The 14,191-nt window shown below is 45.8% G+C and overlaps 1 protein-coding gene across 1 annotated transcript; it reads left to right on the top strand.

Moving 5' to 3' along the window:
* The first annotated feature begins 515 nt into the window (after positions 1-515).
* LOC132869664 (uncharacterized) lies at positions 516-13,949 on the top strand. Its single transcript, XM_060902958.1, has 4 exons — positions 516-654; positions 10,054-10,289; positions 13,450-13,522; positions 13,621-13,949. The coding sequence occupies exons 1-4, from the start codon at positions 516-518 to the stop codon at positions 13,947-13,949; spliced, it is 777 nt and encodes a 258-aa protein (XP_060758941.1).
* The last annotated feature ends 242 nt before the right edge of the window (positions 13,950-14,191 follow it).

Genomic DNA, 14,191 nt, shown 5'->3' with positions numbered 1-14,191 from the left:
TACTCTTATATACATTACATCCAAATTATCCTTCTTATATGTAGCCCAATTGGAATTTTGGTTATAAGTTCATATTTATTTATTTATTTATTTATTTATTTATTTATTCAATCTTGTTGTTAAAATGTTAATGTCATCCCTTTCATAATTTGGTAATAACTGTAACTTTTAATAATAAGTTAGTTTAAATGTACTTACCTTGAATGTGGATCCAATCAGCAGTCGGGGTGAGAGGTCAGCAGGAAACCGGAACGTGTGCGTCGAAGGACAAAAGGAGAGTGAAAAGTTGCGTGGTCACACCGCTTGAGTTTATAAGTTGGTAGCACACCAAGTTAAGGATGATTATTGCGAATGTTCTTCGACAAACGGACAGTGAGTCTTATGATAACATTCTACAGTGATAAAGCAGTGTAATAGGCAACGACTCTTGAAAACACTGGCATCGTGTTTCCACCGAGGCTACGGCAACAAGCTAGTCTGCCTGACCTTGCTTACTGGAGTGGTAAGGACTTTGCATGAGTAGCCGACTCAGCCACCGATCTCCACACAGCCTCAACGAGCTCCGCACAGCCTCAGCCAGTGGAGACATTTCCAGTCCCCAGCACGGTCAGCGCTGCGCGGCCGCGGTGAGGACAACAACCATCAGTGCCACGAGTGAGTTTTGCTGTGTCACTGACACGAAGCTGCCATATTGCTTCAGGCTACTACGCTCACAAGCATCGATACAGGCCTGCACCTTTTAACTGATAACTGGTTGGGTACCCATTTAAGTTCATTTAATTTACTCGTCTGGATTCATTTCAAATTTTTCATCTCAAGTCGAATAACTGCTTGTTTTATTCCATTTTGTTGATTTTGGAAGAGGACTGTTGAATGCATGGTTATACAACTGAAAGACAGTTTTGAGTTTTATTTACACTGAAAGAAACTTGTGCAAAATCCAAAAGCTATTCATTTGAGTTGGTGCAATTTCATATTTGAATGGGTATATATGGAAATATATATATTTTTAAGTAAAGAGTTAAACTTACGTGTTGCATTTTGCTTATTTCTTAGGGTTTTGCTCAGACTGGTAATATTAATAGCGTTTATTTCCTTGTGTACTGGAACAAACTGCTAGGGTTCTCCTGGGATTCGAACCTTGTTCGTTGGTGTGATAATCCAGCAAACCCCCACTAGGCCACCAGGGGGATGACTCAAGTGCAAAGGCGTGAGGCGGAAGTAGAAAAGTATCAAAAAGTTTATTTACAGTCCAAACAAAAATATAATCCAAAAAACGTTCAGAAGATGAAGGGAAAAATAAAATATCCAAAAGGTCAAAGTTAAACACAAAAGCCAAAAACTAGAAAAGAAAAGGCAAAATACCAATACTCAGAAGATCAAAAAACAGTAAACACAAAGTCCAAAAAGTCCAAAAAGAAAAGCAAAGTGCAAAACCAAAGAGACAACGGCAAGGAACACAGAACAGAGGTAACTGGAGCTAAACATAACAGCACAAAGACTCCGTGACAAGAGGACTGAACTCAGGGGTATAAATACAGAAACTAAAATAGGCCACAGGTGACACTAATGAGGACTAGGTGGGGCACAAGACACATGGAAAACAACAAACATAAAACACAGAAACAGTGGCGGCCTCTAGAGGCCAAAACAAACATGACAAGAAAATGAAATAACAGCGGCCTCTAGAGGCCAAAACAGTCCCAGTCCTAACAGGACCCCCCTCTAGGAGCGTCTCCTGACGTTCCCAGGGCGATCCGGATGGGCCGAATGGAAGTCCCGACACAGTTCTTTATCTAAGACGTCCCGAGCGGGAACCCAGCAGCGCTCCTCAGGACCATAGCCCTCCCAGTCCACAAGATATTGCAGCCCGCCACGGACCCGGCGGGAGTCAAGCAGGCGATGCACAGTGAACACAGTCTGATCCCTGGAAGATGCGGGGGGTGGGGGGTTCCTAGGGGCAGGGGCATACATGGACGTCAGTACGGGCCACAACAGGGAAACATGGAATGTGGGGTTGATCCTCAGAGTCCGGGGCAACTGGAGCCGGTATGAGACAGGGTTCACCCTGCGCACCACCTTGAAGGGGCCAATGTAGCGAGGAGCAAGCTTGCAGTTCTCCACCCACAGTGGAAGGTCCTTAGTGGACAGCCAAACCCGCTGCCCAGGGCGGAAAGCGTGGGCAGGTCTTCTATGGCGGTTGGCCTGAGTCTGGTTGGTTCTGGAGGTCTGGATGAGGGTCTTCCTGACCTTGCTCCAGGTCTTGCGACACCGTCTCACATATTGGTTGACCGAGGGCACCCCCTCGTCCTCCTCCTGGTCCGGGAACAGAGGTGGCTGGAACCCGAATTGGCACTGGAATGGCGACAGCTTGGTGGCCGATGACTGCAGGGTGTTGTGGGCGTACTCTGCCCATGGCAGCCAGGTGCTCCACGATGTCGGGTTATCCATAGCCAGGCCTCGCAGGGTGGTTTCCAGGTCCTGGTTGAGCCTCTCCGTCTGGCCATTGGACTGTGGGTGAAACCCAGAGGAGAGGCTGGCAGTGGCTCCAATGACCTTGCAGAACCCATGCCACACTCGGGAGGAGAACTGGGGTCCTCAGTCTGAGACGATGTCCTGTGGGAGACCAAAGACTCGGAAGACATGATTAAAAATAAGTTTGGCTGTTTCAAGAGCAGAAGGGAGTTTGCACAGTGGTATGAAGCGGCAGGCCTTCGAGAATCTGTCGACTATAACCAAAATGACAATGTTACCTTGAGACTCAGGGAGACCCGTGATGAAGTCGACTGCCACGTGGGACCAGGGACGCCGGGGAATGGTCAGAGGATGCAGCAGACCCTGGGGACGCTGTCGCGGGTTCTTGGTTCTGGTGCAGACCTCACAGGACAGGACAAATGACCTTACTTCCTTCTCCATGTTAGGCCACCAGAAGCATCTTTTCAGGAAGTCCAGGGTCCTCTGAGCTCCCGGGTGGGCGGTGAGAGGGGAAGAGTGACCCCACTGGAGAACCTTGGCCCGGGCTTGATGTGGGACGTACAAGAGGCCCGGTGGCCCCGTCCCAGGACCGGGGTCCTGGCGTTGGGCTCGTCGGACGGCCTCCTCAATACCCCAGCAGACAGGGGCCACAATCTGGGACACAGGGATAATAGGCCCGACTTCACTCTCCCTGTTAGTGGCAGAGAACAGCCTGGACAGTGTGTCAGGTTTGGTGTTCTTGGAGCCGGGGCGGTACAAGAGGGTGAAGTCAAACCGACTGAAAAACAGGGCCCACCTAGCCTGTCGTAGGTTCAGTCTCTTGGCTTGCTGGAGGTACTCCAGGTTCTTGTGGTCAGTCCAAACCAGGAATGGATGTTGCGCTCCCTCCAGCCAGTGCCTCCACTCCTCAAGGGCCAATTTGACCGCTAGCAGTTCTCGATCCCCCACATCGTACCGGGACTCCGCAGGACTCAGGCGGTGGGAGAAGTAAGCGCAGGGGTGCAGCTTTCCTTCCGAACGTTGAGAGAGCACCGCGCCGACACCACTGTCCGAGGCGTCCACCTCCACGATGAATGGTTGGGAGGTGTCCGGGAGGACCAGAATGGGTGCCATGCAGAAGTGGTCCTTGAGGTCTTTGAACGCCTTTTCCACCTGAGGAGACCAGACATAAGATCCACCTGTCCCTTTGGTGAGGTCCGACATGGGTGCTGTTACAGAACTAAAGTTCCTGATAAACTTGCGGTAGAAGTTAGCAAATCCTAAGAACCGCTGAACCTCTTTGACGGACTTGGGAGTGGGCCAGTCCCTGACGGCCAGGGTCTTGGCTGGGTCCATTTGGAGTTGGCCTGTCTGTACAATAAAACCCAGAAAGGAGACCTCAGGAACATGAAATTCACATTTCTGGGCCTTAGCAAACAGATTTTTCTGTAGCAGCCTCTGGAGAACCTGGCGGACATGGTGGCGGTGCTCCTGCACGGTCTTGGAAAAGATAAGGATTTCGTCGAGGTAGACAAAAACGTACAGGTTAATCATGCCCCTCAAGACGTCGTTGATTAGGGCCTGAAAAACAGCTGGTGCATTGGTGAGTCCGAAGGGCATCACCTGGTATTCGTAGTGCCCAGATGGGGTGTTAAAGGCAGTCTTCCACTCGTCTCCCTGTCGGATACGGGTGAGGTGGTATGCGTTCCGTAGGTCCAACTTGGTGAAGACGGTGGCACCTTGGAGCAGGTCGAATGTTGTGGACATCAGCGGAAGGGGATATCGGTTGCGCACAGTGATCTTGTTCAGGCCCCTGTAGTCAATACATGGTCAGAGCCCCCCATCCTTCTTGCCGACAAAGAAGAAGCCGGCACCAGCAGGTGAGGTGGAGGGTCGAATGAACCCAGAGACCAGGGCATCTTTGAGGTATTCCTCCATGGCCTTGCGTTCTGGCTGAGAGAGGGAAAACAGTCTGCCACGAGGAGGGGTAGTCCCAGGGAGCAAGTCGATGGTACAGTCGTAGGCCCGGTGCAAAGGAAGAACGGCGGCCCTGCTCTTGCTGAATACCTCCTTCAAATCCCAGTACTCTGTGGGAACTTGAGATAGCTTGGTGAGATCAGGGGGCTCGGCAGGAGACACAGGAGAGCTAGAGAGCAGACAAGAGGCATGGCATGCAGGGCCCCATTCCACAACCTGGCTAGTGACCCAGTCTATACGAGGGTTGTGGCGGGTAAGCCAAGGAAGACCTAGAATAACTGGGAACTCAGGTGAAGGAATCAGGTGCAGGGATATTTCTTCCTTGTGACCTTGAGACTGGAGGAAGACTGGAGAAGTAACTTGGGTGACTCTTCCATCACCTAACGCTTGGCCATCGAGGGCAGACACAGACAGTGGGACTTCAAGAGGTGCAGTCGGGACATTGATACTTTGGGCGAAGTGAATATCCATAAAGTTCCCAGCCGCCCCTGAGTCTAACAAAGCTTGACAAGAGTGGACAGACTCACCCCAGGAGATGGAGACCGGGATGTAGATTCCTTGGCCAGGGAGTCCGGGAGAGAGGGTAGACCCCATCACAACCCTCCCTTGGCTGGACGGGGTGGTCTTTTTCCCAAGAGTTCGGGACATGATGCTCGGAAGTGACCAGGCTTGCCACAGTAGATGCAGCACTTGTCCCTCCTTCTGCGCTCCCTCTCAGATGCGGAGAGGCGAGTACGACCCACTTGCATGGGTTCAGGACAGTCACTGGAGGAGGTAGATGGGCTCCAGGTAGAGGCAGGGAGGCTGGGGAGGCTCAGGACTTGGCGGCATTCTCTCATCCTGTTGTCCAGACGAGTAGAATGTGAGATGAGAGTTTCGAGGTCACTTGGGCATCCAATAGAGACCAGGCCATCCTTGATGGGGTCAGACAGACCATGGTGGAAGACTGACACCAGGGCAGTCTCGTTCCATCCACTTACTGCTGCGAGCGTCCGGAACGAGATGGCGTAATCTGCGACGCTTCCTCCTTGCCGGATGGACATGAGCTTTCTGGCTGTGTCGGTACTGATGTCCGCCTGGTCGAAGACCCGAAGCATCTCTTCAGTAAATAGTTCAAAATCAGAGCACTCGGGTCCCCGTCTCTGCCAGATAGCTGTTGCCCAAGCTCGTGCCTTACCAGCTAACAAGGTTATCACAAAGGCGATCTTGCGGCGATCTGTAGTGTAGGTGGTAGGCTGGAGCTCAAAGGTGAGTTGGCACTGGGTAAGGAACTCCCGGCACTCACCGTGCTTGCCGTCATACCTCTGTGGTGCAGGAAGGCTGGGTTCACGAGGTGAAGGAGACAGTGTGGCGGGAGGCACTGGAGCAGGATCAGGAGACGCAGGCAGAGGTGTCAGCTGTGCCAGGGTTTTCCCAATTTGCTGGGGCAGTACCTTGTGGCGAGCAAGGGCCTCACGTTGGCTTGTGAGCATTCGCCCATGAGTGTCCATGGTCGCTCCGAAGTGTGTCAAAGCTGCCATAATTCCTTGAAGGTTGGCTGGGTAGACAGTTGAAGCAGCCTCTGCTGAGTCGGTCATTACGGAGTCTTTCTGTTAGGGTTTTGCTGGGATTCGAACCTGGTTCGTTGGTGTGGTAATCCAGCAAACCCCCACTAGGCCACCAGGGGGATGACTCAAGTGCAGAGGCGTGAGGCGGAAGTAGAAAAGTATCAAAAAGTTTATTTACAATATTTACAGTCCAAACAAAAATATAATCCAAAAAACGCTCAGAAGATGAAGGGAAAAATAAAATATCCAAAAGGTCAAAGTTAAATACAAAAGCCAAAAACTAGAAAAGAAAAGGCAAAATACCAACACTCAGAAGATCAAAAAACAGTAAACACAAAGTCCAAAAAGTCCAAAAAGAAAAGCAAAGTCCAAAACCAAAGAGACAACGGCAAGGAACACAGAACAGAGGTAACTGGAGCTAAACATAACAGCACAAAGACTCCGTGACAAGAGTACTGAACTCAGGGGTATAAATACAGAAACTAAAATAGGCCACAGGTGACACTAATGAGGACTAGGCGGGGCACAAGACACATGGAAAACAACAAACATAAAACACAGAAACAGTGGCGGCCTCTAGAGGCCAAAACAAACATGACAAGAAAATGAAATAACAGCGGCCTCTAGAGGCCAAAACAGTCCCAGTCCTAACACACACTCAGATAACATAATTTATTTGATGAGTGACAGGGCCTTGAGTTACAAGTTAAGTGAATGGTGTATTTATTTTGAATAGTTCTACAGTGGTGCTTGAAAGTTTGTGAACCTTTTAGAATTTTCTATATTTCTGCATAAATATGACCGAAAACATCATCAGATTTTCACACAAGTCCTAAAAGTAGATAAAGAGAACCCAGTTAAACAAATGAGACAAAAATATTCTACTTGGTCATTTATTTATTGAGGAAAATGAGCCAATATTACATACCTGTGAGTGGCAAAAGTAAGTGAACCTTTGCTTTCAGTATCTGGTGTGACCCCCTTGTGCAGCAATAACTGCAACTAAACATTTGCGGTAACTGTTGATCAGTCCTGCACACCGGCTTGGAGGAATTTTAGCCCATTCCTCCGTACAGAACAGCTTCAAATCTCGGATGGTGGTGGGTTTCCTCACATGAACTGCTCACTTCAGGTCCTTCCACAACATTTCGATTGGATTAAGGTCAGGACTTTGACTTGGCCATTCCAAAACATTAACTTTGTTCTTCTTTAACCATTCTTTGGTAGAACGACTTGTGTGCTTAAGGTCATTGACTTGCTGTATAACCCACCTTCCCTTGAGATTCAGTTCATGGACAGATGTCCTGACATTTTCCTTTAGAATTCACTGCTATAATTCAGAATTCATTGTTCCTTCAATGATGGCAAGCCGTGCTGGCCCAGATGCAGCAAAACAGGCCCAAACCATGATACTACCACCACCATGTTTAACAGATGGGATAAGGTTCTTATGCTGGAATGCAGTGTTTTCCTTTCTTCAAACATAATGCTTCTCATTTAAACCAAAAAGTTCTATTTTGGTCTCATCCATCCACAAAACATTTTTCCAGTAGCCTTCTGGCTTGTCCATATGATCTTTAGCAAACTGCAGACGAGCAGTAATGTTCTTTTTGGAGAGCAGTGGCTTTCTCCTTGCAACCCTGCCATGCATACCATTGTTGTTCAGTGTTCTCCTGATGGTGGACTCATGAACATTAACATTAGCCAATGTGAGAGAGACCTTCAGTTGCTTAGAAGTTACCCTGGGGTCCTTTGTGACCTTGCCAACTATTACACGCTTTGCTCTTGGAGTGATCTTTGTTGGTCGACCACTCCTGGGGAGGGTAACAATGGTCTTGAATTCCCTCTATTTGTACACAATCTGTCTGACTGTGGATTGGTGGAGTCCAAACTCTTTTGAGATTGTTTTGTAACCTTTTCCAGCCAGATGAGCATCAACAACGCTTTTTCTGAGTTCCTCAGAAATCTCCTTTGTTCGTGCCATGATACACTTCCACAAACATGTGTTGTGAAGATCAGACTTTGATAGGTTCCTGTTCTTTAAATAAGACAGGGTGCCCACTCACACCTGATTGTCATCCCATTGATTGAAAACACCTGACTCTAATTTCACCTTCACATTAACTGCTAATCCTAGATGTTCACATACTTTTGCCACTCACAGATATGTAATATTGGATCATTTTCCTCAATAAATAAATGAGCAAGTATAATATTTTTGTCTCATTTGTTTAACTGGGTTCTCTTTATCTACGTTTAGGACTTGTGTGAAAATCTGATTTAGGTCATATTTATGCAGAAATATAGAAAATTCTAAAGGGTTCACAAACTTTCAAGCACCACTGTAGCTGCTTAAATAGGCCTATTGATGATAATTCGTTATTTACTATAAAGCATACATTTAACATAAAGAAAGGGATTTTTTGCCACTGGAAAGAACTCAGCGAGTGCACCCCTGTACATATAGCCAGGGGAGCTAGGGGGCGCTACATATAGTTGATGTTTCAGCATTGAATCTGTATGCAATGTCCTGAATTGGGGAATTCAACCTCAACTTCATCAGCACATGAATACATTTCTATAATTTGATGAGTTTACATAGTTTGTGCTTTGATCAGTTCCTATGATCTGTCTAATTGTTTGCTGTTAATAGAAGTTTGTTTGTTTATTTTTTTTACCTGTGTGTGTTTAATCTTACACAGATTTTTTTTGGATATAACGCATTCAAATTTTTCCTGCTTGCTGTCAATTTCTGCGTCTCTTTAAAGAGAAAGGAATTGATTATAACATTCATTCTGAAGATATAAGGACTTCTTCATAAAAAAATTATCAATTCAAGTCAATGTTTATTTATAAAGGACATTTAAAGCAAAAGACACTGATCAACAATGCAATAAAAAGCAAAATGAACACAATACAAACACCAAGACAAAAGTCAATCATTAAAAAAAATACAGCATCTTAGTACCACCACATCTCACACAATTACACACCATAAAAAACAAAGGAGAAGAAAATGGTGTTAAGCTGCAGTTTAAAAATTGTCAAGAAAACTTGAGCAACCTAATATGAAGCAGAAGAACATTTCAAAGCTGAGGGGCAATGGTTGAGCAAGCCCTGACTGCCCGAGCCTTCAGCGGAGATCGTGACCAAAGTGCTCTTGGTGCTAAATATTGTTGAAGGTGGTTCTAAACGTATTTTGGAATGACACCATGTAAGGATTTAAAAACAAACAGCAGTAGAGGAAGAAGGGCTGAAGATAATAAACTGTCTTTTATTTTCATTTATTTGGAGGAAATGTGGAGTGATCCAGTGTTTTTCATAAAGGCATTCACCAACTTTCTGATCGAGAAGGTAATGTCAGATCTCAACAAGAGATACAGCTGAGTATCATCAGAATAATAATAAGCAACACCATGTTTTTTGATAAATAGCCCCAGAGAGAGAAGGTATAGAGTGAGAAAAGATGAGCCAAAATAGAACCTTGTAGAATGCCTTGTGTGAGAGGAACTCCTCCTCCTCCTCCTCCTCCTAAACCTCATGCCAGCATGGCACTGAGCCCAGCAGTGCCACCAAACTCTCCTATTTTTCATGGTCTTGGCTGAGTGCTGGGACATCCTCCAGTCTCAAATTATTCTGCAGGAGGTCTTGATGAATGACATCATTCCAATGGGTGCATGATCGGCCACGAGGGCATCTCCATCCCACTGTTGGTGAATCAAACTTGTACGGTAAATGTCTTTTGTGGGGTGGTCATCTGTGCAGCACAGGACATGTCTGAGCCAACAAACACAGCACTGGGCAAGGGTGCAGAGGATATTTGCTTGGTTAGTTCTCCTGCAGAGCTCCTCATTGGAAACAAATGACGTGATGAACTCGACATTATCAGTGCAAATGACGATGGGTGGTGGGTCAGGACAGTCACCTACTGTATATGCATCAGCTTGGTCTTGGACCAGTTGACATGTAGCCCAACCCTGGATGACTCCTCATTGAAAGCATGAAGTGCTCCTTTCAATTCTGCCAATGAGCAGCAGAACAATGTCATGTCATTGACGTAATCCAATTCCGTCAGGCAGAAGTCGTCAAGCTGTACACCTGGGATGTGGTCGCAGACTGCAGTTAATAGATGGTTTTAATGCAGTTGAACAGGTCAGGGGCAGCTACACAGCCCTGGTGAACTCCGGCAGCAATTGGGAACCAGCCGGAATCCTTACTGCTGATCTGAACACAGCTCTCAACACCATCATAGAGCATCAGGAAGAGTGTGGCTGGCATGAGAGGAAATGGCTGAGAGAAATGATCATTAATGTAAACAGACTGTGTCAAATGTTGTCTTGATGTGTCATCCCTGCGATGACCTGGCAACATGTCCATGGTGTATCCCGCCTCTCGCCCATAGTCAGATGGGATAGGCTTCAACCTGCCCGTGACCCTGCACAGGATAGGCGGTTATGGATAACGGATGGATGGATGCTATTATACAAGTATCTAGACAGTTGTTAATAATAGCAGGAACAATTGGGTTAATGACCATGAAGGTGCATTTCAACAAGCATGAAGGAAGAATGTACAAAGGAAAGCTGGATGTCTTCATGAGCAGGATTATATCAGCTAGCTGAGAAGAGGAAATTGGTTGGAACAGACTGTAATAGATGTGCCCAATGAGAACTGGTATTGACACAGAGATATCAGCTCTTTGTTGAATAATGCAAGATCTAAAGTTTTGAATTTTCCTGGTAAAATAATTAAGAAAGAGCTCACATGTTTCAGGCATACTCTCAGATAAAAATTGTCAAGTGGGTTTCAGAAGGTGTCAATAGTGTTAAAGGGCACTCTCAAAATCAGGGCAGCATTAGCAATTAAAACAGATATATCGTCATATTTTCTAGTTCTTACCATGGCTTGGTAGTGCTTCAAGTGAATTCTGAGAACTTCACAAAAATATGACATTTCTCCCTTTGCCCCTACACTCTGCCTGCTTGCTTTCTTGTTTGAGAGTCTAAAAGACTTAGGAATTCTTTAACCACAGGCTTTGATGGACAGCAGATATGACTGTTCATATCTCCTCAGGTCACCAGTCTATCAGATCATGGTACCATGAAGGATAAAAGAATTGAGGACAATACTGGATACATTTCAGAGGTCAATTGACCAGGGGACACAACACTCTGAGGTGAGCTCAGTCTTAAAAAGCTGCACTTCAAAGCCGGAGAAATCATCTCCAGGCATGAGTCTTCACTTAAACCGAATCTGAAAAACAGTAGATAGCAACCACCATGACTAGTTGTTCTGAGGGACAGAGTTTACTGACAGAGGCCATGTCTCTGACATCAATAAAAAGTCCAAATTCTGAGATGGAAAAATGGTATTTAAGATGAAACATTTATTAGCCAATGACTGAACACGCATTAAGTCTTCACGGAACCATGTTCTTGATATTTCATGGTTTGTTCGTGTAGGCTCATTCGTCAGTGAGTAATCCAATAAACAAAGGTTGTCACGGTTCACTCCACCAGCCTTCGCACTTGGTCTAGCAGGAATGCTGTCAGGAGCAGAGCAGATGTTTGGAATATAGCTGTCAGTCAGGGCAGCAGATGTTGTACTTGAATACAGCCTCTGACGTGATCCATGGTGGATTTAGTGGGAGTGGCTTACAATTCCCAGAGCAGCACATGGATTATATACTCCAGAAGATATGCAAGGCATTGAGATCAAACTCAACAGCTCAGCATGTGACGACACAAGAATCACAGATAACCAGGATCTTAGTCCAGCTGGTGAACAGAGGCTAAAGTGTCATATATATATCAGAGTTTTGACAGAAAATGAGCAAAAATTACAAGATTGTTTGTGTCAGTGTTACTATGAATTCAAAATAAGGTACATGACATGGTTGATGAAAAGGTAATTTCATGAAAACACACACACAATGAGAGAGAGAGAGAGAGAGAGAGAGAGAGAGAGAGCGCAGTGAGGTGTAAGTGAGATTTGCATGAACAGGACGGAATCGTTTCATTTCTCCCAGAATAGAGCAGAAACTTCACCAGATGTTCAACTTCCTTCAGTCAAACTCACTGAAGCACAAAACACAGCACTGAATCTACAGCTAATCACACTCTCTCATCACACTGATCATCACTATTAACTCCAATAAAAGAACAGACAACGTCCAAAATTCAGCTTTATTTCAGCACAAACTACAGGAAGAGCAACAGGACAGTGAAGAGAGGAAAGACAGAAATGTCAGCATTGTGTAGAATTGAACTCTATTGTAGATGGATCATAAGCAGCTCCATGTTAAACTCTATCTTGGATCCAGTAGCCTTCACACTGACTCTTTCTGAACGTGACTGGATGATTGACGTTGTTATGGGAGACCGTGCAGCGGAACTCCTCCCCCTTTTCCCAGAGGTCTTTGCTGAGGGTCAGGGTGCTGCTGCAGCTGTAACGGCTGTTCTTCTCTACTTCTGCGCTGCTCAGAACCCCGTTCTTCACCTCTGAGCCGTCCACTGTCCAGCTCACCAGCGCCCCCTGTGGAGAGTAGCCAGACAGCAGGTAGAGCAGCGAGGCCGATCCCTCAGACAGCTGCAGAGGGGACGGAGGGAGCAGAGACACGGAGGGAGCTGTGGAACCCGCTGGAGAGGAGAAACACACAAACACATCATAGACACCTCATTCACACAATTAGAAATGAGGATGAAATATTTTTGGAACTTTGTGGAACTGACTGATCTTTATTTATTATATATATTTATTATAATATTTGTTTATTTATAGAGTAACTGCAGAGTTATTGCATGTTGAATTTATCGCAAGTGTGTAATTATTATATATTTAACATCAATAATTGTGTATTTATTGAATGTTTAAGAGACCTGGCGACTTGTCCAGGGTGTACCCCGCCTTTCGCCCATAGTCAGCTGGGATAGGCTCCAGCTTGCCTGTGACCCTGTAGAAGGATAAAGCGGCTAGAGATAATGAGATGAGATGAGATGAGATGAGATGAGGTGAGATGAGATGAGATGAGATGAGATGAGATGAGATGAGATGAGATGAATGTTTAAGAACATTGATATGGGATCCGTTCTGATACTGAAATGTATTCCTCATCAGAGCATAATAACACACAATAAAATCAATTACACAATTATAAACATTAACAATCTGTTCAGTTTAAGTTTATTTATACTTTACTTCGTGAAGCCTGAAATTAATTTATTGCTCAAACAAGAAAACACACTTAATGTTCACGATGAGTTTGGAGCCTCCACCAAAAGTCCACCACAGTGATACATTCTAATGAAACCGTCATACAAAATCCTCCATCACACTGCAGTACACACACACACACACACACACACACACACACACACACACACACACACTTTGCATTATCAGTCCATGCTTCAGTGCTCTGCGAGTGTTTATAGCCCTGTGACTTTAACACTTCATGACTGAGAGCTGCTGCTCAGCAACTTCACCCACAGCAACCATGACTTTGATCAGCGTCTTCATCTGCACACTGGCCCTCTGGACTCAAGGTGAGAGTTTAACATCAACTCACAGCCTCACACACTTCATTTCATACGAATTCTACACCACTTTAGAGCTTACAAACACAATCTATGTTTCTCTTCAGGATCCAGAGGTCAGGTGACTGTGACTCAGACTCCTTCAGTGCAAACTGTTGCTCCAGGAAACACAGTCACCATCAACTGTAGAACCAGTAGCAGAGTGTATGGTGGTAGCAATCTCGCCTGGTACCTGCAGAAACCTGGAGAAGCTCCTAAACTCCTGATCTACTTGGCTACTAGATTACAGTCAGGGACTCCAGCTCGTTTCAGCGGCAGTGGATCGAATACTGACTTCACTCTGACCATCAGTGGAGTCCAGACTGAAGATGCAGGAGATTACTACTGTCAGAGTTATCATGAGATCAGTAGTAGCTACGTGTTCACACAGTGTTAGAGCGTCGTACAAAAACCTGGGTCAGTGAGAGTGCACAGAGAAGCACTGCTGCAGCTGGGAGCGACTGCAGGTGCTGAGGGGGAGGATGTGATACAGCACAATGACACACACTGTGGACGAGAGAAAACACACCACACTAACTCACTAATACACACACATCTGTGAGAGGAGTCCACCTTTCTCAGCTGTGGACAGACAAACAAAGTCCTGATCATTCTGATTCACTGCTTACTAATTATCTT

The sequence above is a fragment of the Neoarius graeffei genome, chromosome 21 (genome assembly GCF_027579695.1).
Source record: "Neoarius graeffei isolate fNeoGra1 chromosome 21, fNeoGra1.pri, whole genome shotgun sequence".
Taxonomy (NCBI): domain Eukaryota; kingdom Metazoa; phylum Chordata; class Actinopteri; order Siluriformes; family Ariidae; genus Neoarius; species Neoarius graeffei.
Note: the sequence above shows the minus strand (reverse complement) of the source record. Positions and strands in the feature narration are given on the sequence as shown.

Excerpts from the sequence above, each read along its gene's own strand:
- LOC132869664 (XM_060902958.1), top strand. The coding sequence starts at position 516 with ATGAGTAGCCGACTCAGCCACCGATCTCCACACAGCCTCAACGAGCTC. Across the intron at positions 655-10,053 it reads AACAACCATCAGTGCCACGA|GCAGAAGTCGTCAAGCTGTA; the intron begins GTGAGTTTTGCT and ends CAATTCCGTCAG. Across the intron at positions 13,523-13,620 it reads ACTGGCCCTCTGGACTCAAG|GATCCAGAGGTCAGGTGACT; the intron begins GTGAGAGTTTAA and ends GTTTCTCTTCAG.